This window comes from Limanda limanda, chromosome 1 (genome assembly GCF_963576545.1).
Source record: "Limanda limanda chromosome 1, fLimLim1.1, whole genome shotgun sequence".
NCBI classification, from domain to species: domain Eukaryota; kingdom Metazoa; phylum Chordata; class Actinopteri; order Pleuronectiformes; family Pleuronectidae; genus Limanda; species Limanda limanda.
Genome location: NC_083636.1, coordinates 23,644,901 through 23,672,344, shown reverse-complemented (window position 1 = coordinate 23,672,344; position 27,444 = coordinate 23,644,901). Strand labels below are relative to the sequence as shown.

General features: G+C 41.0%; 1 protein-coding gene across 1 annotated transcript in view; it reads right to left on the bottom strand.

The window, feature by feature from the left end:
- LOC133000708 (versican core protein-like) overlaps window positions 1-27,434 on the bottom strand; it is a 29,490-nt gene extending 2,056 nt beyond the window's left edge. Inside the window, exons 1-15 of the mRNA XM_061070704.1 lie at window positions 27,356-27,434; window positions 24,738-24,815; window positions 22,041-22,171; window positions 21,734-21,977; window positions 20,002-20,176; window positions 19,737-19,864; window positions 18,478-18,774; window positions 13,572-14,432; window positions 10,675-10,865; window positions 8,795-10,178; window positions 8,069-8,182; window positions 7,826-7,939; window positions 2,001-2,159; window positions 1,134-1,216; window positions 30-174 (exon numbers count right to left, since the gene is read on the bottom strand). Coding sequence (XP_060926687.1) covers window positions 30-174; window positions 1,134-1,216; window positions 2,001-2,159; window positions 7,826-7,939; window positions 8,069-8,182; window positions 8,795-10,178; window positions 10,675-10,865; window positions 13,572-14,432; window positions 18,478-18,774; window positions 19,737-19,864; window positions 20,002-20,176; window positions 21,734-21,977; window positions 22,041-22,171; window positions 24,738-24,815; window positions 27,356-27,434 — 4,183 coding nt within the window. The remainder of the gene's footprint in view (window positions 1-29; window positions 175-1,133; window positions 1,217-2,000; window positions 2,160-7,825; window positions 7,940-8,068; window positions 8,183-8,794; window positions 10,179-10,674; window positions 10,866-13,571; window positions 14,433-18,477; window positions 18,775-19,736; window positions 19,865-20,001; window positions 20,177-21,733; window positions 21,978-22,040; window positions 22,172-24,737; window positions 24,816-27,355) is intronic.
- Between the last annotated feature and the right edge of the window lie 10 nt (window positions 27,435-27,444).

The following is a 27,444-nucleotide window of genomic DNA, read 5'->3' as shown; positions in this document are numbered from 1 at the left end:
AACTTTTGTGTGTTACTTCATGATCATACCTGTTCCCTTTTTGCAGGTGAAAGTCAGGTGATAGTTGCAGGGCACATCGTTCCACTGTCCTCCCTCGTGCCAAATCATCACCACACAGTCCTCTCCTGACTGGAAGAAGCTGTCCGGCTGGTTCGGCCTCCAGTGGTCGTATTGCTGTCAGAACACAATTTGTTTGTACTACTTTGATGTGCACTGTAAAAAAAGTCAGTACTTAATACCTCTGTACACTGCCTTAAAAATCTCAAAACTGGGTCACAAGTTCATCATATGCGGAAAACTTAAGATGATTTTCACTATTACCCTGCCACAGTTTATAGAGCTCAAATATACAGAAACATATGTCTGTGTAAGGAAGCCCTGCCTCTCCCCATGAGGGGATGGTGATTTTTCATCACATGTTGCTGGGTGTAAGTCCTTGAGAGACCAGAGAGTGGTGCTACTGAGACAACCATCACCACAGCCTTAAACAGACTAAACGCTTCCTGAGACTTTAATCCACAGATACGATTAGTTTGTGTAGTTTGAACAATTAGACATGACCACGAAAAAGAGACAATGAACACACTGACTGTCTGCATGTTGTTGCCCTGTACAAAACAGGTACTCTACTGTATGCACACATACAACTCTTAACAAAGTTCACCCCAGTAAGGGTGTGCCCCTATTCTGAATGATAACACATTACAACAACAGAGTCACCCCAGTGTCAGATTTCAGTCCCTCTCCTCTCATCATCCTCCATTTCCACTGCATACTCAGCACCTTAAATAAGTCTGAAAAGAAAACTTGATAAACTTCTACCTTGTCTGCTTCTTAAAAAAAAATAATTGAAAGTCATGACAATCCATCCAATGGTGGTTGAGATATTTCACCCAAAACCACAATTGTCAACCTCAGGGTGCCATAAAGGAAAAGTCAGAGGATTAACAAAATAAGCCAGATTCATCCTCTGGGACCTGAGAATGTCAGAACTCAATTTCTTGGCAATCCATCAAACAGACAATGACTCAGTTCAGTCTAGATGCAAGAGGACCAATAACATTGCCATCGGTAGAGATAGAGCAGACACAGTTGTCTGCAGACCACTCTATTAAACTGTGTGATTGTCTTACCATTGGCCGGCCATCAGTCCACCTGAAGTCCCTCTCAAACATCTTGTCATTAAGGCCAATCCACTGGTAATCGCTGCCCAGACCTGCAGAGCAAAACACACCAGAAACTAACTGTAAGTTTGCATATATGTAACTTGCACAGGAAGAAACATGGGGAAGGTTTTAATGTCAGAGAGCAGCCCTAAACTTTAGCAAAAAAGCAGCTGGTTAGCGGCTACCTGGAACGCATGGGATCAGGATTATCCCACTGCACATGCTTTTGAGGAGAGTTTGTTTGTGGTTTAAACATGTGCATGGCATCAGGGGCAGAGGACAATAATCAAGGGTGTGAGTGAACACATGAGAGAGAGCTGGAAGCAGAGGAAATGTTTGGAAACTGCACAAGCCCATTTCTTCTCAGTCCACAGCTTTGCCAAATAAACTGAACGTCAACATGTTGAAAACACAATGAGCTTTGGTTTTTCATGGAAACTCTGTGTATCCTCTCTGTTTAAACAAACTACATTTTATTACTCATTCTATCTTCCTGACACTCATCTGTGGATTAAGGCACAGACTTACACAGCATTGAGGCTTTAGCTCTCCAAAACAGTTCTAGACCTGCTTTAGAGATGCATGTTTACTGACTTGTGTTTATCAATGGGAGGCACAAAAATAGAGTTACTATTTTTTTTTTTATCTGACGTTGGATTTGGACTTGGAGTGTCGACTTGTAAGCTCAGCTTCTCAGTAGAATTCAATGATAATTAGAATTGTTTGGAAGATTATGTTAAAGAAGATTATCTATCTTCTATCTATAATGACTGAGAATGCCGCAACACAGCTGTAGCTCGATTGGACTGCGCCTGTGCCACATCGTAGACTTACGATTGACAAACAGGTGTTCCTCCTGTGACAGGATACTGGCCAGGTGGGCGCCATGCAACCGGCACTCCCTCTCAGCAGCGTCCCAGGTGCGACGGTGTGTGAAGTACTTATAGCAGTGGGACTGGAACTTCTGCCAACCAAATCCACACATCTCAGTGTCTGCAGAGAGGGACACAAGGAAAGGAAATAGTGAAATAACTGTGTTGCTTAATATTTAATAAATTTGTAAAAACACCAAAAACGTTACAATGACATACTGTTTCTATTCACCCAGTGGTGAAGATTTTATTGTTTGATCCTGTACTAATACAAACAATAAGCCTGCTGACAGTTGTACTGACTCAGCAGTGGATTTCACAGTACTTGATGATACTTAGTATGAATGAATGAATGCCTCCAATGCAGCTCCAGCTTAGCTGGTAGAGAGAGTTGTCCACTAACCAAAAGTTAAGTGGTTCAATCCCCGGCACCTTCAGTCTGCGTTCTAAAGTATCGTTGAAATTATACTATGATTTGATGATAGAACTTTCACTGAGAATGTTGCACCTATCAACAAGTCATGTCACCACTGGTCATTTCTGGCTGTGATTACTGTTAACATTGTTCTGGCTAGACTGCAGCACGAACAGTTTAACACCCGCAAATGGTCCAAGGTGGAGCATCACATCTGAACTTCTTCCAGCTGAAGAAAGCTAATGTCACTCCTCATTTCATTTTTATCTGGCCCTGCTCAGACCTGGCACTGACTTGAGTTTCAAGTGATCTGGTCACTAGTGGACAGCTCTAAGTACAGAGGTGAATGCACCCAAGAAACATTGACACATTTGAGATCTGATCACTAAGACCATATTCAGAGGTGTTCTAGGACGCATGAGAGCTCTTTTAACTGATGTCCTCAGTGTAAGTTGAAGTAGCCTACTTACTAATTTACACTTGTTCATGTTATTTTCCCTCAACGTTGGATGAAGACCCTACTCTGCCCCTGAGTGGCTTGATGTTATTTCTTCTCTAACACTAAACGTAACCCAATCTGAGGAAGGGTTGGGCTGAGTATTAATTTTTATAAGATGGAAAAAAAAATTAAAGCTACTAATTCAGTGTGCATGTTTGCTTTGTCCACAATGTCTGAAAATAAAAATAAAAAGTCCATGTAGAAGTATGACAAGTACGTCACACATCTTGGTTGATTTGATTTGTCTGGACCACACCAAAGAAGAGGACCAGTCCTTATTATATTAATTTCTCCTTCTTGAGACTAGGCATGGGAAGTGCACTGCTGCCTCCCACCAGTCGAAAACAACAACCTATTTAGTCTCTGCAAATGGGAATAATGCACGTGTTTGTTTACATGTATGCAGGAGTAGGAAGATACAATCAATAGTGCTCATTGGAAACTCATGTAGAGATGCGCTTTCTTGCCAGGTTTGCACTGACGAACTTAGAGCTGTGCAGCTTATGATCAGATTAGAAACACATGTTAATACAAGTATGCACAGAGCCTCTACAGGCTTCCTATTGGTGCTAACAGAGTTAACTCTAGCACGGCACCCAACCAACTCAACTACCTCATGCATGTGTATGAGACCTCTGTACCATATGATCTGCAAATGAAAGATGGCTAGTCCTACTGTCACCATTTACTATGAGGAAGGAAATCCAAAATGTCTGAATTAATTTGACTCTACAGCACTTTCTTAAAAAACGGAAAAACAATTCCAAGCACGTACTGTACACTTTATTTTCCTGAATGCACCTGCAACATTTGTCTGTAATTTGTAGGTCACTTTGGCCAAATTAATAAATAGATGTAAACAAAACACGGCACTAGCGCAGAGTAAGAATAGCTTCCACATGGCCCCGAACAAGCCGCACTAAACAGGCAAACAGACCCGAGTTTGTTTGAACCAAAAAGGTAACATAGAGCAACTGGCTTGCAAACTCTCGATAATCAACAAACAGAAGATGTCCACTCGTTCTCTGATTTAGAAATGTTCTAGTCTCGATGTGGTGGTTGGTTTTATAGTGTGTGATTAAATATAATTCACATTCTGTGTAACAGTCCTGTTTGGAACAAGACTCTTAATACTGTGACTGTAGTCCACAGCAAGTTGGTTTGGACCCACATTGTTGTAACATTGAGCCTATTGTAGCTACACATCAGCTCTGATTTGTTTATTTCTCATCAAACTGTTGTTCAGGCAAGAGAGAGAGAGAGCTAGAGAGCGAGAACAAGAGCGAGAGTGAGTGAGAGAGAGAGAGAGAGAGAGAGAGAGAGAGAGAGAGAGAGAGAGAGAGAGAGAGAGAGAGAGAGAGTCAGGAGTTGAGGCCCAGCTGGGGAACAATGGCCCCTAATTGAATAAGCTCAGTAACATACAGTTGGACTTCATTAACCCTCACAACTCTCCAGTTGTCTGCAGGTGAAGCACACACATACACACACATGCACATGCACACACTCTTACACACAGTTCAGGCCAACACACACACATTTAGTTTGATATGCAATGACTTTAAACTATATAATCAGCTCTCTGCTTTGGCAGGCTCGGTAAACAATGGCTGCTTTGTATCAATGGCTTCAGGATAATGTGCATGCCAATAAAGCCGTGATGGAAAGTTGCTGTCGAGGCTTTGGGATATAAGCTATCATCAGCCCACTTCATCTTGACAACTCAGCTGTGTAGCCACCTGGAGGGTCAGGTGAGGTCTCCATGCCCACTAATAAATGTGGAGCAGTATACCATGACTCTCCCTCTGGCAGTTTGAAAGTCACACAGCACTATTCTAATATAAAGAGGGAATTGGTTGGGTACAGAAGGCCAGCCCAAACAGTGCTTCTTCCAGAAGATGAGGGGGAGCCTGGCTGCCTTTAATAAAGAGTTTAATAAGTCTGAGGCAGTATTTAGCCACACAGCTGCAAAAGCTTTCTGGCAAAATAATGGAGCAATTATCTGTTTCTTTCTCCTTCTTTCCACTGGCAGAAAACTACGAGAGCACATCTGTGTCCGCTCCTCTGTCTGCCAACTACTGTAAGAAGATGCACTGTATAAACTACACAGGGATTGTATTTACATCCAAGTTGCATACAACCTTTAAATGCATTCACATTGATCATCCTGCTCACTGGGATTTCCACTTCTTGTTTATACTACTTTTCGTAATGGAGTGATAATGAAAAGAGGATTGCAAAAAATACATTAATAAATAAAGATGTTCAAATTTTGATATATTTAAACCAATGCTGATCAAAATTAACTTTGTACATTTACTACTTAGAAACTTTTACTTTACTTGAGTGTTTTACTTGAATGCTATTGCATACACATCTATACCTACAACATTTTAAGAGGCCATAGTTATTACATCACTACCTTTATATTAATTGGTTACTTTGTAGATTAATATAAATAAGAATATACAGTAAGTTGAACAGTATATTAAGTCATAGAATTATGTAGAAACCAGAATCCCCTCTATTTTTGCTTAATGTTAATGCGCCATTAATAATTATACATTTAGTATGAGGTAATATAAATCTGACAGAGACCAATATGCATACTGCATAGTGGGAGTAGATACGTTTACTTTTACTTTCTAGTTACATTGTACTTTAAGGGACTCTTACCTTTGTTGCATTTTTACACTTTTTGTGGATAAGGTTAAATTGGTATTAATAAGGTAATGACACTCTAAAATGCAAGACAGACCCACCAGGAGTTAAAGCAAACAATTATTTCACTCTCGTAATATTTAGTGAAAACTTCAACCAATAAAATTCTTCGGACCGAAGGACCTTATTGGCCGACAGACCTGTCTGTTTGCTGCATGGAAACAGACAGGAAGCCCGTCTGCTTCTTGTGGCGCATTCGGGCCCGCGTCATCAAGGCGCGTCCTCAACTATAGGGTTTGTTTTGATTCCACGGCAGACAGTAGCGAGTAGCGACCGTATCGACAGTAGCGACTGACGATGGCAGACCAAAGTGGTCCACGGCGTACTGAAACAGCCGCTCCCAGGGGGAAAAACAAAAGAAAAAACACTGCGGATGGGAACGAGGGGGTGGGGCATTGGAGGAAGGCGGGATGATTCGAATGTGCTGTAATTCTCAAATGCAACAAAGGTAAGAGTCCCTTTAAACAATGCAAAACTTAAAATTGGTGTCTTTTTCCCCCAGGAACTTAAAGGGAGCTTTCAGTCGGTATAAATGTGTGAATTGTAAACATGTAAGAATATATGATGCATAAATCTCTTTAATGTATTAATGTCAAATATGTGCTCAGTCATTCAAGTTCAAGAAATAATTGTAGGCAGGTCAGTGATAAACTTTGACAATGGACTTTAACAATCCCTTTCCTATTAAAGCTGTTACTAGAATAACTGAACTGATGCATTAGCCATTATTTTAATGTTACACCATATACTACAATTACACTGTAGTATGTAAAAGAGGAATGTGGCCTTATCATTTCATATTCTAAAATAATAACGCCTTACTCCTGCCCATAGAATAACAGGAAGACATTTTACAATGTCAACCCCTTAAAAATGGTGAATTTTCATGGAAAATATTAATCCCTGGAGTCGACTTGTTGGCCTGAACCTCAATTAGCTGCTGAGTAATGACAGAAATGTTGGACGAGAAGCTGGAACTAATCTGCTGAGGAGCCAACGCCCAGTGCTGCAGGACAGCTGGAGACCAGAGGTTGTCATAACCTAAGACTACATTATGTATCCACCTGTCTGCACATAGTACCTACTACACATGATAAGATCTCTTCTAAGAATGTAACTTAACTTTTGGTTGGATACAAAATCGTAGCTTTGCTTATAATCAGTGATAAAACTGCAACATTATGACAAAAAAGAAACAAACCTGTCAACAACAGTAAGTGCCATATGATAAAGAAACCTCTACGTATCTGTGTTGAAAGAATATGTTTCTATTTTAAAAGAAAAAACATGAAATCTGACCCGAATGCTTTGAAACTTTGAACCTGTGTATTATTATTATTATTATTAATAAACTGTAATCTAACATTATTCTGTATCAATATTAATTATGAATAGCTATTTTAATCTTAATAATAATTTTGTGCATCACAAGTCTCAAATTATGTTGCTAGCATTGCCACTGGGACATCAACAGGAGAATGTGACAGGGTTACATATTTCAACTAAATTTGCAAGATGTGAGAAGTGTGTTGAATAACCAAACTAGTCTTGATGATCCCCTGAAGAAACAAAAGCCAAAAACATTCAGGTCAGTTTGTTGTCCTCATCTCTCTCTGTCTGTCAAAGCTTTGGCTATTCACAAATGAATCTCCCATACAAACACCCAACAATAATATTCAGTAGGACAATAATATTCAGCAATATTCAGGACAGGAGAGACTATTAGCAACATTTCAGGCTTCTGTCCACTTTCAGTTCTACCTTCAAATAAAGTGCTTCAGATAATCTGGATAAATAGGTGTTTTGTTTGCAATGTGGCACCCCACTGTCAATCCTGCAAAGTAGGATTCGGCTGAAAAGGTTGAGTTATTGAATTAATGTGAACATATTACACTATATTATTGTTTTTGAAAAAATGTTGTATCCATTTGTTACTTGAGCTAGAGTTACATCAAGCTTTTCACTAACCAGAAGGTCAGTGGTTCGAGTTCCGGCCCCTCCTCCCACATGAAACACATTCCATCAACTAGTATCACCAATAGATATCCAAACACAAACAAGGCTTGAATTATAGATAAGTGTTATATGATGAAAGATTTCAGTAGTGCTTTCATCTGGAACAGTTATTGAATGTAATTATTGAGGAGCGGCTGACCTTGTTCACAGAGCTCTCCTGCGTAGCTGGGCAGGCACAGACAGGTGAAGGAGTTGACTCCATCCAGACAGGTGGCTCCGTTCAGACACGGGTTCGACTCACACTCGTCAACATCTGCAGACACACAGCACAAGCCTGTTATTATTCCACGCCATCCATCTGTCACTATGGGGTCAGCACAGTTTGTAAAAAAAATATAAAGTTCTCTGTCTCTGTGCTCGAAAGTGTAGTATGTGTGTGTACCTGTTTCACAGTGCTGCCCAGTGTATCCAGGTGCACACTGGCAGATATTTTGTGCTCCCCTCTTGTAGCAGGAGCCTCCATTCTGACACACACCAGTTGAGCACGGTAGGAGATCTACACAAATAGCCCAATGCAAAGAAGACCCATGAATAACATCCTAGTAAGTGCATCATGAGCAGTGATGAAACGTCAACCTATGTGTTACTTGTGCAAGTTGTTCCACAGAAAGCATCCACACAAGGTTATCGTGATGAAATAACTTAAACTTTTCAACATACTTCTATTAATTGATTCTACTTAGATCTAAGGTAGATTGCAGTGCAGGGCTGCTCTGGGCATTTGCATGTCTACAAGGATTATTAAATGGTGGAGATGTTGACTCTATACCTGGGACATGTCAACTTCTCTTCAACCCATTTTCCAGTGGTTAAAAAGCCTCTCTAACACCCACTAACTTTTATCTGCAGTGAGAATGGATGCAATTCACTCCCAGGTTAAACGACTCTACAGTAGACACAGGTCTTAATCAGCCCTGGCTTTGATTGGCAATGACTTGTGTAATAATGTGTGTCTTAGAACATGGCAGAAAATTCGTATCTATTTTCAAACAAACAATTTGAAGAGTTTAGACACAGGTAGATTTGTAGGCTCAGGAAACTATGGATTTTTCCTCATTCTCAAACATCCTATAAATAGGACAACATTGAAGTAGCTCCAGAACAGTACCTCTGACATTCACAGTGCTGGCGTCCACAGAGTAAACTGAATCGGTGCCAGCCTGTGGTTCCCCTGTGGCCATGGTCTCTTCTGGAATCTGAGGCAGCGACTCCACCAAAGAAGGGACAATCTGGTCGTAATCCACCAAATCATCATCTGGGAGAGGGGTGGCAGCTGGGTCGGGGAACAGTGCCCACTGGGGGACGGAGTCGGTACTTTGGTCGAATGTGTACAATGTGGTGGACAGCATTGGCTGGCTTACATACTTATAGGAACTTGTGGTGGACTGTTTAGCCTGGTCTCTGTAAGGGTTGGTGGGGTAAGTGTCATCGCCATCAGAGGTTGTGGGTGCAGCGACAGCGGTTACAGCAGGATGTTTCTTATTGTCTGTGACAGCAGAGGAGCGATGTGTGAAGGGTTTTGATGTGCTTGATTCAGAGGTTGTGTCCTTCATGTGTGTAGGGAGAGTGGTGTGCTCTAAAACAGCCGCCACAGCTGGTAAAACAGTAACAGCAACCTCTCTGGGAAGGTCAACCAGATTGTGCTGTTCCTCAGAAACCTCCTTCTCTCCAGACAGCTGCTCTGCACCTGAGCCTGTTTCTATAACTGTGTCAACAGCCTGTAAAACTTCAGGGACTTGTGTTACTTCGGTGCCTGCTGCAGGTTGAGGCTGCTGGGTGTGAAGGGTCGAATAAATCGGTGGGTGTGTGCTGGTAAGTCCAAGTGTCTCCGGTGGGTCTTGTCCTGAGGCTTCATCTTCTCCGGAGGCAGATGCTTCAAAGTCTTCATTCTGAGTCTGTGTGGTGGTTTCTTGTGATTGTGCGTCTGGGATTAAAGTTGGTAACTCCGTTCCCCCAATTTCGGCCTCATCGGTCATCATGCCCAAATGGCTGTCTGCAGCTGGAGTGGGCAAAGCATCATGTGCGGAGCCCTCCTGTGTGGCAGCGTCTGTGTCACATTTTGGAGAACCCGGCGTGTCCTCACAGGCAGAGACAACATCAATGACAGGCTGGGAGACACCAGAGAGAACTGGTGTTGATAGTGTGGTGGATGCTGGTGATGAGACATGGTGCATGTCTGGGGTTGTGGTGGTCTGTTCTGGTTTTTGGGTTCGGACTCTCTCAAGGTCTGTAAAGACATAAGGGACCTTGTATACGTCAGTGTCCGAGTCTGTTACTACATCTGGATACATATTTGCAGGGTGAGTGACTGCATCACTGGTTTCCTCTAGCGGTGTCGCCTCTGTTTGGATTTCTAAGACACTGTAGTCAAAAGGAGTCACGCTTTCCCCGTCCTCCTTCTCCTCCACTTCCATGTCTTCTACTCGAACAGGAGTAGCCGTCTCAAACTGATCCCCTCTAGCTTCCTCTGGCTGCTCTGGCTCAAATGTAACCTGGTCAGATCAGAGAGGCAGGAAGACAGGTAAATACAGGATAAACAGCCGTCAAAGGATTATTTCAATTCAATACAACTTCGGTCAGTGAGTCATCAAACACTATGACAAAGAATATCCATTGACAACTCTGAAAACAAAACCACTGGGGAAATGTGTCACATTTTTGATTAAATCAAAACCAAACTGTAATGAGCATTGACATAAAAATACAAATATTTAACAAAAAATTTAGACAATAACACAGAACTTTATCTTCAGAGGTTGATTCAGGTGTTCTTCTTATTGCACTAAAAATCTCTTTATCATTTTGTTTGATTAAACTCATTTGAAATCCCAATAAAAACTACAAAAGAAGCAGCAAGAAAACCCCAAGGACAAAACACGAGAACACATATTATAGTAATATCATTAATGATAGAAACAACTGACAAAACTACGAAAAATAAACTCAGGTTGGAAAGACCCAAGATTATCTTGAAAAAGGTCCAACTACCTCGTGTTTTCCATTGAAAAAGCTGACAGTTGGAGGCAGGTTGATGGGTGAGGGCTCGAGGGAGTCTATGTCTCCGCTGCCCTGGATAGCTTCGCTGGTCATATGTGAAAGGTCAGTGATCTGGGGGAACAGGGACTCGGAGCCGGTGAGGCTGTTTCCAGGCTGGTTTAAGAATTCCAGGATGCGGTCAACTAGAGACAAACAGATTAAAAGTCAAAACAAATAAATAAGTGTTAAAGAAAATAAAAGGTGATTGACTGGGTTTAGTTTTTAACACACAGGCTCTCCTCACCCTAATACTTGGCAAGATAATGCATAAAGTTCAATAACCAGCCCTTAAAACAGCTTATCTTTTCTCAGCCCTATATATCAGTGGTTGCACTCCAGGATCCAAAAGTAGCTAATTTCTGATGTTGATTAAAATGAGCCAAAGTGCATAGCTGGACGGTAAACAGTCAGGTTTGTGTTGCTTATGATTCAGGTCAGTTGGTGCCAGGGGCTGCTCTCAGACAATGAATGCTTGTCTCTCCTCAGTTAGACGTCATTGTACACATGAAACACATGAAAACTGTGTTGTGGGAGCACACACCTGAGTTTAGTTACTGTATCAGTTACTTTGGGAGGACGAGCAGAGACATAACACTGTGACCAGTCAGTGGGCTAGTCTTTAAACTGAACCAATCTCACCGGTTGCAATTGCCTCAGTGTGTTGCCCAATGTCTAAAAAGTTTCCGTGGAACTCAAAACTTGATACCTCATGGAAGAGGAGAGACTTAACATCAAAACAATCACAGCTTCAGTTTTTCCAATTTCCTCAAGTTCGAGGAAACAGTGAGCCGGTGGGCCTCATGTGATTGAAACGGCCTTTAACATTTCAATAACAAATACAACTAGTAGAGATGGCACCACTTGGCTGTGGATGGGGTGGTAGGGGGAGGTCTTAGTCGATACAGGGGTGAATTTAATGATTTTAGGGCCCTAACAAGCCCAGAATGACTAAGTTAAGGACCATTTATAGTTGTTGTTGTTGTTGTTTTTTTTATAATATCTTTAACATTGAGCAAAACAAAATATTTGACTGAAATGTTTGTCATTCCATCCTCCAATAATTGTACTACTCCATATAATATTGTACAGTAAAATTGCAAACCTGAAACACTGATAAGAAGTCCCTTTCATTATCATTCCGGTTTAATCTGCAGATTTGTTTTTGATGATTCCAGCTTCTTAAATGTGAAGCATTGACTTTTTTCTTTGTTATGTGAGATACATTTTACATCTTGGGTTTTGGACAATTGGTCAAATGAAATAAACCCTTGAAACAGATAACGTCCAACTGCGGAGTTCAAATTGCTTTTTTATGTTATTTTCTGCAATTTTGGTTTAAGAGAATTATTAACCAACTGATTAGGAAAATACTTCTGAAAATATTTTTTAGTGGCAGATCAGACAAGCAGACTCCATATTACTAATAATATTAATATTTAAGGATTCGAAAATGATTGGGATTTCCCTGTTTTTTCATTGAGTACTTGGACTATTCAGGAATAAATGTTTATAACAGTCACTTTAACCGGAGGATCAAGCTTTAGGGTCCCCTGAAAACCTCAGGTCCCCGGGGTGTATGCCTATTGGACGCCTTCTTGCATTGTTCCATGGTGGGGATACAACAAATAAAATATGGGGAAAGAAAGAGACTGTTGAGGATTTTGGAAAGGTTGTTGGTTACAGACTTTCAGGCAGCTCCTGAAAGCAAAAAGGCAGTGAGGTCAACTCAGTGTTTTGTTTCCAGCTCTTTTGACAGAAATTTAAACCTGAACTTTAACACACAGCTCTATAGACATGCCCGCCAAAGGGAACAGAGGCCAATCACTCCATCGGACCACCAGAGAATCATTGTGTGTGAGAAAAAGACAGAAAGGTGAAGCTAAAGACAGATTTGCTGTGATATATTTGACTGTTCATGGGCCTCCACTGCTTTCCCACGGGAGGCGCTGTGATGTGTTTACATCATGTTAAGCTACAAAACTGGCCAAGTGTAGATGACTGACTTCATAACTTTCCACATCTGGCTCTGCAAACAATATGAATGTGTGTGTGTGTGTGTGTGTGTGTGTGTGTGTGTGTGTGTGTGTGTGTGTGTGTGTGTGTATGTGTGTGTATGTGTGTTTGTGCATGCGTGTGTGTGTGATGGTGAGTGTGCACAAATACAAAGGTAACAAAACCCTTAGCTTTTTCCTATGAGGACAACAAACAACACTAAATCAGATTGAGCAGATTACTGTTTAGTCCCCGACAACACACGGTGACTAAACATGAGGTCATTCTGAAAGAAAAAGACCCAGCGGTTTCATATTTCACGTGGAACTTTTGGGTCCCAAAGCCCAAGACGGTTGAAAAAATGTGCAGTGGGAAATGTCCTGCAGGTCACATACGAACAAATATAGGTTTCCATTGTGGAGACAGACATAAAATCTCTTCAAAAATTGAGTATGTTCAAAATCTTTTAAAGGAAAGTACCGGTAGCTACTTTCTCAGCAGAGGGATACAGCTAGCATGGTTCAGTCAACAGCTCAGAAATAGGTGCCTACTAACACCTACTTTGGAGAACGTTAATTGCATATTTATTGTTTAGTCCATAGATCTTTTAAAAATATGAAGTAGCACTCCTAGTGAGGTAGGTTTTACTAAAAATAACACTGCAGTTGCCTAAGTTACAACCCAAGTGACCGATATGGTTTTGTCCCATTGTATGAATATTTAAAGCAGCTTTGAACCATATTCTCTGTAATAAAAAAATAGGATTGAATTGGAAACTCCCAATCAAAAATCAATATAGTGTGTGTGATCAGCTGCAAAATGAGGGAAGCTATTAAACAACCAAAAGACTTGCTTACCTGACTGATTCTGGCTGTGCACATTGATGAAGATGAAATGGAATGGGGGTTTGGCTGATGACTCTCCACTGACAGCAGGAATGGACAGCGATTGGTCAAGGTCAAAAGTGTGCGTCGCTCTAGTTGTGACGTCCTCTTTAAAAACCACGGCAGGATCTTCTCGTCCATCATCTCCACTACCAACAGGGAGACCCGGCTCCGGGCTGACGACCTCTGGGGAGAGCACCTCTGGGCCAGCATGCTGTGGGGTGATCTCTGGAAGCTGTGATGGTCTCAATGTGGTTTCCACGCTCAGCTCCGGCCCAGTGGTCGTTTCTAGAAGCTCACTCGGTATTGATACAGCTTCTGCCGACACCTGTGATGGGCTCACCACTGCTCCTGCCTCAGCCCGACTGGAGCCGTCGTCACCGCTGCCTCCCTGCCCGCTCTCACCTCGGCCTGACCCCACCTGGCCCCCCAACTCCCGCCCTTGGGAGATGTCAAGTTGATCAGTCTGGGAGAGGAGGGTGGGTAAGGGAGGGAGCTCCATGGGGACCACAACGTCTCCTCTAACTGGTACAGACTCCACCTTGTTGATGTCGAAACTTTGAACATCATCGTAGTCTAAGATGGGAGTGGGGTTCACTGAAGCTGTGGTGTGGGGGGAGGCGTGGAGGGCCCCAGGTTGATCTGGTGAGGCTGTGTGTGGCCTCTCTGTTGGAGAGTATGCAGCCGGCTCTGGTCTTCTTGTTTGAATTTCAGCCCTTTCAGGGTCTGAGAGTGGCCACAGTGTTGTAGTGTGGGGATCGTATGTTGGCTCGTGAGGTTTCGTCACAGCTGGAGTCGTCGCTGGGCTCATGGTAGTCGGCTCTGGTAGATAGGCTGTAAGAGAGAGAAACAGAGAAAAGCATTTCCATCTTACCTTTACAGAAACATGGGTCTCACTTGATAAATGTTACAGTCATTTCAGTTTAGTTTAGTTTGGTTAAACTTAAAACTTAAACTTTCTAGTTACATATCAGGAAAACATGTTGCCATAGTCACTATATTCATCAAAAGCACTATATCTTCACCTTGACTTTGCTGCGTATGTTATAGAAACTGAAGCTGTGTGATAAGATGGTTCCTGCTGAAGCGCACCACAGGATTTCAAGTACCTCAGAGACTTTTTAAAATGAAATATCTTCATAAACAGTTGCTCATGTCTTATACTGATTAAAACCAGGAGAGTTTTATGTCCATCCAAGACTTGAAGAGAGAGACCTGTGAGTCAGGTAACATCATCTGCAATATTTCCTGACAGGGATACGCACAGGTAAGAAAGACATTTTTCAGAACCAAATGTTTTTACAGAAACAATTTTGGATAGCATAATTAGAAAATCTACTTTTGCCATGTTTTAGGGGTCTAAAAAATATATAAATTAAGATATGAATGATAAATACAACGGACACCATGAAAGAACTCTGGATTATAGACAGGAATAAAACTGCTGTGTTTAGTGAATGTAGGTGACACTGAAGTAGAGATTCTGGCATTTAAAAGAAAACGGCCTTTAAAGATTTCTATTGTGATATAAAAAGTGAATTCGAAATGTTTGTTTCCACTAGTCTGAAAGACATGTTATGGAAGCAAAATAGCCCAAAAACTTTAAATTGATTAGAATAATTAATTTATGATTTTTAGACTGTAATTAACCCTCTGGAGTCCCAAACTGCTGATTCATACATCTGGCTAGTTCCGATTTTTGAGAATTGTCTGCGTAACAAATTTTTATGAATGTCCGAGTGAATGATATCTTGAAGTTCTCTCTGATATTTGTGACCGTCACATCATGTACTGTATATGCAAAAGGCTGAGTATCACATTTCTGATGTCTGACTGGGTACGTCACACCAAAAAGGTTTCTGCCAAAAACTATACTGACATATCGAGATAATAATAACCGTGGAATAATCAACAACGTATTCTTTGGGAAATGCTCCACAGCAGTGTAGATTATTCCCAAATCTGTCAAGAGTGGGCTACAGTCTGGCTCTTTAGAAAACAGCCCCCTTCAGCTATATCCAAGAAGAGATGTTTGCCCAGTGAATCAGTATTATCATGACTCATTCTAAAAAGAAACTGGCACTATCTGGAAAATGCTAATCATGCTGCTGTAGGACTGCTGTTATCTTACAGCAGACTATAAAAGGAAATGTAGCAGCTTTGATTTTTGAAACATGACGACAGAGCCATGGTGTCAGAAAAATAACAGTGACTGAAAGCCTAATTGTTTCAGGAAATGTTGTCCAGAGAGCGACATACACTAATCCCTCCCTAAAACTTAAATCCATCTTCTTCTTTCTACTCTAAACAAACACTAGTCACAACTCCGAGCAGACCACAAGGCTTTTCTTGCAAAGACCTCTTCAAAATAGTCCGATGCTTAGTGAAGATTTCTATCTCATTATGTGGAATACATACCATATGAGAAAAGACAGGAAACCTGGGTCCCAAACACACATACAATGCTGTGCTTTGTGTGTGTCTAAGTGCTGAGTTCATGTAGTTAGTGTCTTGGGAGTAAGCAGCGGGCTTTGAACGTCACTGACATAATGCTCCAATAAACGAGATGTAATTGACTCTCCTTCGTAAGGATGGATGGGGTGAGGGGTAGGTGGGGTTCCCTTCTTCCACACTTCCTCCAACTCTTCCTACCAGCATGAGGAAAGTTACTGAGTAGATTTACTTAAGTATTACGTGTGATTGTGATGTACTTGTGCCTGAGTATCTCCATTTTAATGCTATTCAAATACTGCTACTTCACAGAATAGGATATAACATTCAAACATTTGATAACCGATATTTAAATGACATGTTTAATCTTAGATTAAACCTGCTTACCAACATATTTGGATTATTCAAAAGCAATGGTCCTACATACGTGATGCGTGAGTCATGGCATGTCATCATTTATTCACCCATCTTTTGTGTTATTTTGGAATTTTTAAATATGATACAATATTGATAGCTAGACAACAGGTTCAAACACAGTCATTGTCTAGTTGTTTCACTTTCAAGAGGTCTACGGCTTGAATGTTAACATCATGGAACAAATGCATTTGGTTTGTTTCCAAATCCACTTTGCGGCTCAAAGGGTTTTTACTTGGTATCTATAGATCATGGGTGTATTTTGGGTGTAACATGCAATAAAACAATAGGAGGGCCATCTTCCATTCCCTCTGGTGCAGTTGCAACTTTGTTTCTTTTGTAATGGTACAATGGAACTTAGCTGCTCGGGTCCATTCCTTTGCTTTTAATTGAGATTTAGATTTTACTTGTAAGTAAACAGTTAAACATTGTTTTAATATGTTGCTTGAGTAAAGGATCTGAGTATTTCTTCCACTGTGGAACATACTAATGGTGTTTACTGCTGACTGGCCTGCAGACTCTGTGGATTCTTCGTATTCTGCTCTGGTCTTTCGCACCACGACCCTGGCTGCGTGTTCGGCCCTGCCCAGATATGATGTCATGTGTTTGCCGAGCTGCATTCATCTGGCTGGGCTGGGGTCTGTCCTCATACTGTCACTTCTCTGTACATTAACTCTCTCCTGCAGCTCTGCCACCTCACTTAATGCTTGGCAGAAAACATCACACAGTCCAGAAAGTACCTTGACGCTGCCAGACATGAGACTGTTTGTAATTATATCATCTGTAAAGCATCATACTCAGAGAATCAGTTCCTTTGCTGCATATCTACTATACACTGCAAACACTGAGCTGACCTCTCTTTTTAAGGTTTGTATTTTGAGTGCTTTTTAACGATGATGTTACTTATGGGACAACTAGCTCTGCAATCCCCCACTTTTCCACCTTCTCCTCCCTGTGTCATTCTGTCTGTCAATCTGTATTTGTGTGCGTGTGTGTGTGTGTATGTGTCTGGTGTGTGTGTGTGTGTGTGTGTGTGTGTTTGGGCAGGGTCCAGCTGTGAAGCATTAGGGACCTGTCCATTTTCTGCAGTATCTATGTGAGAGTGCAGGGAGTTGGTTTTTTCCCCTCATAAAAAAAAGGTGCTCCACCATAAACAGGGTAGTGGGAGGTTCATTCTTCTCTTGTTTGGGTTTTAATACTGTTTGTTGTCTCTCATCCCTCTGTGTTTCCTCGTCTTTACGCTCAACTGCTTTTAAGCGACTGCAGATTGTAGTGTGCTTGTAGCCATAGCACACCTCTCCGTTTATGAAGTCAGTTATCTTCTGACTTCATGTGTCATGTATGTGTCAGTGATTTTAACTTATGGATCAGTCTAGAGCTGCGTCAGCCTAAATGTATTTATTTATTTAACCTAGTTTTTATTGAATAAACTATATTTAAAAGCTGTTTGTCTTTATTCCTATATTATATCCTTTCTTATAAATCTTCATTTTCTTAAATTTTTTGTCTAACTTCAGTTCAAATAATAAACTCATGAGAGACATCTGTCCTTGGTTGCTTTAAAAGTCTCAAGATGATTCACAGGACAAAAAAGAAAGGAACACATACTCTTCCAGACTTTATGGGGACCCTGATGAGTTTTACTTAATCAGGACTTCTTAAAATTCAAAAACTCGAATTTAATCTGAGCCAATAGAAAATCCCTCTGCTTACTAGCATCCATTGCCTTACCTTTTAGGGGACATAAGCCAAAATGGCTAAAAAAACACTGCAGTACTTCAACTCTTCAGGAAATAGTGCAAACCAAAACTCTAAAAGCCTTAAAAACATGTGAAAGCCTTAGATGGCTGTGCATGCTCCTCTTCCTGCCTTCAAGGGAACATTATTTTAGACCTTGTTGGACAAACTAGTTCATTTAAAGAATACGTTTGTAAAGTTTTGCTGATTTACATCATTTATACAACTGTGATTATTTATTATGTTATGTTAGAGGAGCTGTGGCTTTCATTCTTACCCTTGAAGCAGAAAAGTCCATGCTTCTCCGAGGGGTCTGGATAGCCAGTTTGGTTTTCGTACTTGTACAGTGTGCGAACGCCCAGCTGGCCCCCTCCACACTGAGGCTTGGGGAGGGTGATGGGGTAGCGGGCGCTGCCGTCAGACAGCCAACCGTAGTCGCATCTGTTCAGCCCCGCCCTCCAGGCTGCAAACAACTGACCAGGTGACGCCAACACGGCATCGTGTTTCTCACACTCCTCTCTTGCCTGCTGCAAGGTGACTTTAACGCTAATAGATGGAGGGTAGAAGACCTCACCTTCAGACAAAGCAGAAAGTTAAAGTTAGTCAAAGGTCTGGTGGTGTAAAAGCACTTTTACAATGTATGGAAGCTGTTTACATTAAACCAAAGTATACTTAAGAATTTTTTTGCACTTTAACAGATCAATCTTGACCTTGCAGAGAGAAGATCTTAAAGCAATCTCCAGTCATGGCCCCCTTATTTGCTGTTTGTGGAGCTTTTGACTATGTCACACATTTTCAAACTTGTCATTATTCAGGGCACTTTTATGACTTGTTTACTCAAAAGTGGACTTGGACAGATTCTGTTGCTGCTGCTACTAAATAGCATGCAATATGGTCAAAAGCCCCACAATGAAACCAGAAGACCTTGAGTGGAGAAGTGGAGAAAAGAAAAAACATGGAGTGGAGCATCTAAGAAATATAAACAAAGGTAAAAAATCATATTTTACAAAAGGCGCAGTAAACAAACCAATGTGATCGTTGGAGGGAAGTGCTGCATGAAATGCAAACAATAAGGAGAAAATGTAGACACAAAGAGTGTGTTAAGACCAAATGAGAAGCAAATAGCCATAAATATGACTCAGCCAAACAATAAGACAATAAACTTTTGCACTATACAGAAAAAAGGGAGAAAAATCAGGCAAAAAGTCGCAGAACCAGGTGGATTCAGAAAATATGTATCTGTTACTTGATTCCTGTCAGTGTAAGATGCCTCCAAAGTTGAGCACATAGTCTGGATGGCTGAGACCAGCACATTTCACATTAAACCTTTAAAAACCTTCAAGTCCTACTGTGGTATCAATATCAGTATTAAATACTGATTGATGGCGTTGACTGATTCAGTTTATTTTTTAGCATTTGGGTCAATAAACGAATCCTGCACCCACACACTGGAGAGCTAGATAAACTGTTTCTGATCAATAAATTGTGGCTAGCTATCTGCTCCCACTCTTTTGTGAAATGTAGTTGTGAATTTACCGTGAATTTTGTCTACAAAGCAGTACACATCATATTTCTCAGTGGGGGGTCGGATGCCGTATGTTCTCACTCCTGGCTTGCTCATCAGATCACCTGCACAGCCATGACGGGGCACGTTGATTGGATATCTATAAAAAGCATTGCACAGAATTTAAGAGCAAATCCCCATATCAAGTTTTTTCTGTCAATGTATAAGTCCTAACAAACCTTATGTTCTCTGAAAACGACTTCCAGCACAATGACAAATAATCATTTTTAAACACACCTGACTGACTGGTCGGCGACCCAGCCTGCATCACACTGGTCCAAGCCGTCCTCAAAAGCAGCCTTCAGCTGTTCTGGTGTAGCGACGGAGGCATCTACAGCATGACACGCCTCCACAGCTCCAGGGAAATCCAGGGTGTAGCGGCTGATGTTGGCTCTGTAGTGGAACACGACACCTGGACACAAATGATAAACAATATAATAAATATGTGCAGTGACGAGGGCTGCAGTCGCAGAGCAACATGATGATTCATTTGGTGTGTTGTTTGTGTCCTATCTGTAATTGTTACTGAGTCATCTCTTTTTTATTCATTTATTTAGATATTATTTGTTTATTTTTATGCTTGTGGTGTATTTGTTGTATTAATTGTACCAACACTAAGTAGAAATGTTATTAACTTCAATTAAGAAAATCAATTTGTGACAGAAAAAATTTATATTTAAGAAAACAATTAATTCATTGTCAAAATTTCCACTGATTGATTATCTTGATTAACCTATTGGCTAGTCAGGATATGATTGATCAAAAGCTTTAGATCTACTTCAGTATTGCTGGATAAGAAGAAGTACAGTAGCCTTTTTTTATAAGAGGGGTTTCCTTTCAGGACAGACAGTGTTTGGACCTTCAGTATAGAATATCCAGTGGAAACCCCAAAGCGTTCTGAGAATGATTATCCATCTACTGAGCAAACCCTTGCTCTCAGACATTTACACAGATTCCACATTAATACTGAACAGAGAGCTTTGTCCAGCAGCTGCTGACAAAGATGCCCCCTATGAGCGATAAACAACTCTCCATTTACCAGCTCAGTCATCTATTCACATCCTCCTGCAGCTCTGCCAGGATATCCTCACAGATTCCAGCTGAAAATAAAGGAGCTAATGACACGGGACAACAGGGACATGTAGTCTGAGGATTACAGCTGAAATAGCGGACTGGTTTATGTTTCCCTGTTCTGTTGTGTAATGATTGGACTTTCTGTGGCTGGAGCTATCTAATTTCTGTCTGGGACAAATCTTTGGTGTAATCCACAGGTTTTACACTAATATCTATCAATAATACCGAATAGAAAAACTTGATTTATTGTTATAAGAGCTGTAATTATTCTTTGTATGTAACCAGGAAACCTAAGGGTGCCCTGGAAGCAGTGAGTTACACTGTGGCCTACCACTTCAGTCGGGTGATTTTTGAGACAGTAAATATGCCTTTATATTTTAGAAAACAGTCACAATTAAAAATGTCTGAATGGCTGTTTACAATGTACCCATGGATGAACAGACAACTGTGTTACTGCAGAAAACGAGTATTACCTGTATATCCCTGTCCCTTTCACTACACACAGAATAGTTATAATAATCAGTAGTTATCTGAACCATTCATAATGTAAAACTCTTTGTCTGTGCAGATTTTATGAAAACAGCATGTGCACAAGTTTGAATCATTATTTAGGACAGAGCCTCCTTCTCTGAAAGCATCAGTGAACTCTCTACCAGCTTTCCACATCTGGATTCAGGCAATGAACCAGTTTGTAGACTCTTAACATGGACTGTTAATGTGACCAATAAAAGTGAACAATTGGCTGTGTGTATATGTATGTGTGTATGTGTATGTGTGTGTGTGTGTGTGTGTGTGTGTGTGTGTGTGTGTGTGTGTGTGTGTGTGTGTGTGTGTGTGTGTGTGTGTGTGTGTGTGTGTGTGTGTGTGTGTGTGTGTGTGTGTTTGCTTGACTCACCAGTGACATTAAGGCTTATAGTGTCCTGAGTGTCCTCCATCCCATGCATCACCTCACAGCGGTACAGTCCCGCGTCACTGGCCCTTAGCTTCCCTATGATCAGAGAGGCGTCCCCGACTGACAGCGGGTGACTGGGCACAGACACCCTGCTCTTGTATTCTGGCCCCACTTTGACCAACCCTGCCTGGGCCACCAGCACCACCCTCTCTCCCTCTCCTTCCAGCTTTGTCCACTTGATTCTCAGCTGCTCCTCAGTGTGAGGAGCGTCGGCAGGGAGGAGAGGTCCAGGTGTAGAGGTGTGTGTGGCGGGTGAGGGAGTGTATGTCAAGCTGCTGGGAGAATCTGGCATCATGGAGAAGTGACATGGCAGCACCACTCGGCCCGACAGAGAGCCGGCTGCAGGTGAGTTCTTCTCCACTCTCACTGAGTGTGGTGGGGCTGGAAAACAGGATCCTGCATGAGTGTGTGTGTCTTTGTGTCATAATGGTGTAATACACAGTTACTGTCTAGATCTGTTGACGTCATATCAAGAGTCACACTCGTAGTTGTCTGAAAAGTTTTATGTTAGTTTGTTTTCATTTGTCATTTTCACTCATTAAAAAGAAATGTTTAAGTTTAGCTGTCAATTTTTTTCCAAAAAACTGAGCTCAGGGGTTGGGGATCCATCATCCTCTAACCAGAAGGTCACTGGTTTAATCCAGTTGTCCCCATTCCACACGTTGAAGTGTCCTTTCCCCTTCTCAGTGTAAATAGATGCATTGTACTGTGTGGGTGAATCGCAAAAACTGTGCTGTTATGTGCTAGAAAAAATATAAAACCTATATTTTAGCCATAAACCCAAATCAATCATACAGACTCCTACAAGCTGTTAAATTATGAATTGTCAAAGTAGAAATGTACTCTCCCAATCGACATTTTAAGAAGGAAAATACATGAGAGAATAGGCTGTGCATATAAAAGTTGTGTATATTAAAGGAGGAGGCCTAGAAAAAGTCATGTTAATCTGAAGTATTCATAATGAAATATATGATCAGAACTGTTCCAAATAAGTTTTTGTGAGGCCGTTGATTCAAATGCTAATATGAGCATAACGAAATACGGATGTTTAGAAGGTATAATATTTACTGTGTGCACCATCTTAGTCTTGTGTTTTAGAAAGCTAGGATTTGCTAATTAGCACTAAACACAAAGTACATAGGAGGTTGGTGAGGATGGGGATTTTGTTAATATACAGAATCATAAACCGAAATATAGGACACATCAAAATCTTGACCTGATGATGGCGCTAGATAAAAAATCAGAACACCACCAGAATTTTTACAGTTCATTCTGAAGGGGAGCATGAATGTCAGAAACAAATGTCACAAAAATCCATTACACAGTTTCTGAGATATTTCAGCCGACAGCAGAGACAACGCCTTGCTGAGCAAAAAACAGACCACTGTAGTTCGTTTAGTGGGAATGCTAGTTCATGTATGCATTGGTAGGAAATAAAGTTGAAATTTGTGAGAAAGAGATAGATAACTATTAAAAAAAATTGAACGAAATCGTCAATTATTTCAGTTTTGTAGATTTGTTTGTCCAGGGTAGGCAGTCGAATAAAGACAAAAAAAAATGTAATGGCAAAATCCAGATCAATAATTATTCACTAAAAAATAAATGGGAGTAAAATGACCTAAATCACAATGTTTAAGAAAGTGGAAACAAATTGTTATATCTTCCCTGTGATCAAGATCAGCCCAAAAGTCATGTCCCACCCGTCCGCAATATTTCATGTAAATCGGTTGAGAAGTATAAGTGATATACTGCAAACTAATATACCGTTCGTCTTTCCTGACAATGACAATGTCTAAAAGACATCTTCTACCACCCTAATGCATCAAAATATGTTAAACTTACTCAGAGGGGCCCCTGGTGGTCAAAATGGTACTGCATGCTCACAAACTTCAGTGCTACAGCCCAGAGAAACGCACCAGTACATTTTAAAATGTAAAGACTGTCTATATATAAAGAAATGAGGATACAATTTAAATTGACTTGTAAGCTGAACAAAAATGTATTATTCTAAAAATAAATATGGAATTCCTTTTTGACAGCCAAACGCTAATATTGAGGAACAATTCAAGATAATAATCATAAACAAACTTCCATATTGTATGTATGATTTCTGTAAGTATTTGTGGATGTTTCCTTTTCTTTAGTGTTGCCTAGCCAGACCTTTTTCCTCCCTGCTGTATCAGTGTTGGACAATGGTCTGCCTGCTCCGATTATCATCCTGCTATCAGAGATTAAAAAAAACACTCTGGCTTATTTGCATTTCTTTAAATCAATAATAATTATTTTTGTCCTAAACCCAGGATGCAGCAACAGTGCCCCTGCAAAAAAGTGTAGAAAACAGGACGCTGAGTATGTGATTGCAGGATCCAAATACTCTTGTGAATTTGAGTTGTAAATGTCTTTGGGATTGGATCTCAACATCCATTAGGGTGGGTTCACACTCGTCCTAAGCACTGTCTGTATCACCCAGGACAGATAATACCAGATCTGAACGGGGTCCACATGCCAAACCTGGCGACCTCTCCAGAGTGTAACCCACTTTAGGCTCAATGTGACCCTTAAGGATAAGCAATGATATAGTATAATTAACACATTGGATGATTTTTCAGGGCCATGGAAGTTTGGCTTTTCAATGTTGGCAGCAAAGGCCACAGTAATCAGACTCTGGCTTCCACAGTCTGATTGCAAGATGCAAGAAACTATACATAGTGAGAGTGTGATTACTGGAAAACACATGTTCAGAACAGATTTCCAAATCAGAGTGAATGTGTCCTCGTGTGCTGGAGCATTAATCTCTTTCCACTGTCGGTCTTGGACCTGCTACCTGGCATGTGTGTTATTAGGCCTACGTAAGAGGTGCATGAGGAAAGAAAAGAAAAACTGATGAGTGGGGACAAAGTTCGGTTTTAGGCTTCAGTCCCATTGTTTTTGGCAACAGGTGACTCACCTGGTTGAGGACGAGCAGAACACAGCCACACCAGACACAGCAGGTATGTGAGGATATGAGGAAACATCTCAAAACAATCTGCGGAAAAATATGGAGAATTCAGTGAATGATGACAAATTTACTTCAGTTCAGTGTCAGGGAAAAAACAGTAAAAGAATGACAAATTCAGTTGAATGCAGGCTTTTCTATTGTCTGCCACTTTAGACTTTAGCGTCTTTACTTGAGTAAAGAAGACAAACAATGAATCAGTAATTTCCTGTTGAGTAAATGACTTCTGGAGATCTGAGTCGTTCTTCCACTGGTTGTCATGGTAACACAGAGGTGTTTTTTTTGTCCGCCCTATAATGGGGAAACATAACTGAAAGAGCTGAGCAGCTCCATATGATTCAGGGTTTATAACAGCACAGTGTACCTAGTGACAGTGGAGGAAAGTATACAGTACTTTTACTCAAGCTCTATTGGTTTTGAAATACTTGCTCTACTTGAGTATTTTCACTTTAAACTGTTTCATATTTCTACTCCACCAAGGTTTTTATCATATATACTTTAATTACTCTGCACTTTGCAACTTCAGGGTTTGGATACAAAACATGATTAACTAACCAGCAACATGAAGCAAATCAAATCAGTCCCCAGCTACAACACAATACTGTATTTGATGATTTTACACTCTGAAATAAGCATGTCTGCAGAGTGAATACTTTTGATACTTGTATTTGAAGTATTTGAATATCATCAACAAAGGCAAACTGTGCATTCAGAACGGTTTCAAGTGGTGTATTTAAATTTTTACTACAGTAAATGATCTATGGAGCATGTTTTTCTACATAGATTAATTTAATATTCTGTTTTATGTGACATTAATGACACTGGAGCAAAGGGAACAGATGTGTGCGGTCACAGCTGTCAGACAATGAACCAGATGCCCGCATCGCTGTGGTGATAAAGCCAATCAACACATAACGTGGTGAATTTATCAGTGGATGTAAACGGCCCAAACTGGTCCCAACTTATCACGTCTCTCATCATTCCCTATTATCAGTGTGGGAACATTCCTGCCCACCCACAAGCTCTGCTGCTCCTGTGGAGGAGAGACGCGCACACCGGAGCATCAGCTTCATGTTCCTTTCTGAAAACCAGTTACACTAGATTCTGTGCCCGAAACCTCAACAGGAAATTAAATACAAATTTTGTAATAATAAAATATCCTACCTTTTTAACACTTTTTTTAAAAAGTCAGAAAATCCAGCTGGCTTGTGTCCGGGTTATCAGTGAAAACTTTCTGCAAACGAAAGTCCCGGAGGTTTGTTCCCTGTGGTGCAGCGGCTCCTCTCACACAGACGTCTGATGTCCGGACCTCTTCCACCTCTCAGCTCTGGTTGCAAGTTCAAATCCATTCCACGGCCACTATTATGCAGCCACTATGGGAGAGGAGGGGCGGACATGTGCGCAAACCGCCCACTGGAGGCTGGGTGGGGGTTGTGGGACAGAATCAGGATGAGTAAGAGGGAATGGCAGAGAGAGTGGGAGGTGTATGCCGAGGAAGTGAGAATGGGGAAAGCCTGAGTGGGAGAAACACTTTCACATTAAAGGGTAATTCCACTGATTTAATGCTATTTTCCCATCAAGCATGAAGGATTTACCAGAGACAAAAATAAATAAATAAAAGATTTTTCCAAATCAGTTCAGCAGAGGCAGAGGAATGGCCTGACTCAGGGTACAGCTCCAAAAACTGTGGATACTACATTTCCCTAAATGCATCTTGACAGTATATTTAGAATTAGTGGCAATTAGCCGGTTTCCATTGAAGCTGCGCTGGTGCCTAACCTAGAACCCGCTCCATGCATTGCTGATTCAGAAGTTGGAACCATTATGGACGACATGACGACTTCCGAAAAGTGAAGCCAAAGTGTCTTGATGTCTACTTTGCGGCGGGCTGCTATACTGCTTCTTCCATGTTAGTAGATGGGACATGGAACAACCTTAAACGTAAATATCACAATCATGGTTTCTGTCATTTGAGGTAGTTTTTATCAACTGATGTTTGTTCAAGTGCTAATAATCAGATACATTTGGTTTCAATTCGTTATTTGATGTTGTTATGAAAATGGGGTAAAGGTCATGATAGACAGCTGAGATTGACTCACGATTGCTCAAGTGCTGGTATCGATGGGAACTCACTTCTACTTCCCCAAACTCCAATGGCTCAAATGATCTCTACTGCACTGACTATGGCAATAAATGTGCAAGATCGTAGCGTTCGTATGCAGAAGAATTTTTTGCATTTTCAAGGATCGTGGGAGGAAGTGAGTGAAAACATGAGTGACAGCAGCAGCAAGATGCTTTCTCTTAACGGCAGCTTCCAACCCAACAGGATTTTAATCCTTTTACTTTCAACTTGCAATCAAAAGCAGGCCAATCAAAGACTTAGTAAACTGTGAGTCACCTTACATGTATGGGCTTTTCAAAAATGTCTGACGTTGTGGACAAACAGAACTAATGCAATTTCAGAATCTGTCATACACAGACATCAGCTGAGAAGGCCCTTCATTGAGGCTCTGGACACATTTACGGTCACATAGCTAAAACAAAAATGAGCATGAGCAGACCAGACCAACTCTGAGAGTCATCCAAGTCATAAGATGTCATAATCATATCCAGGATGCTATTTGCTTTCCCACCTGGGCCTGTGATCATCTTGGACACA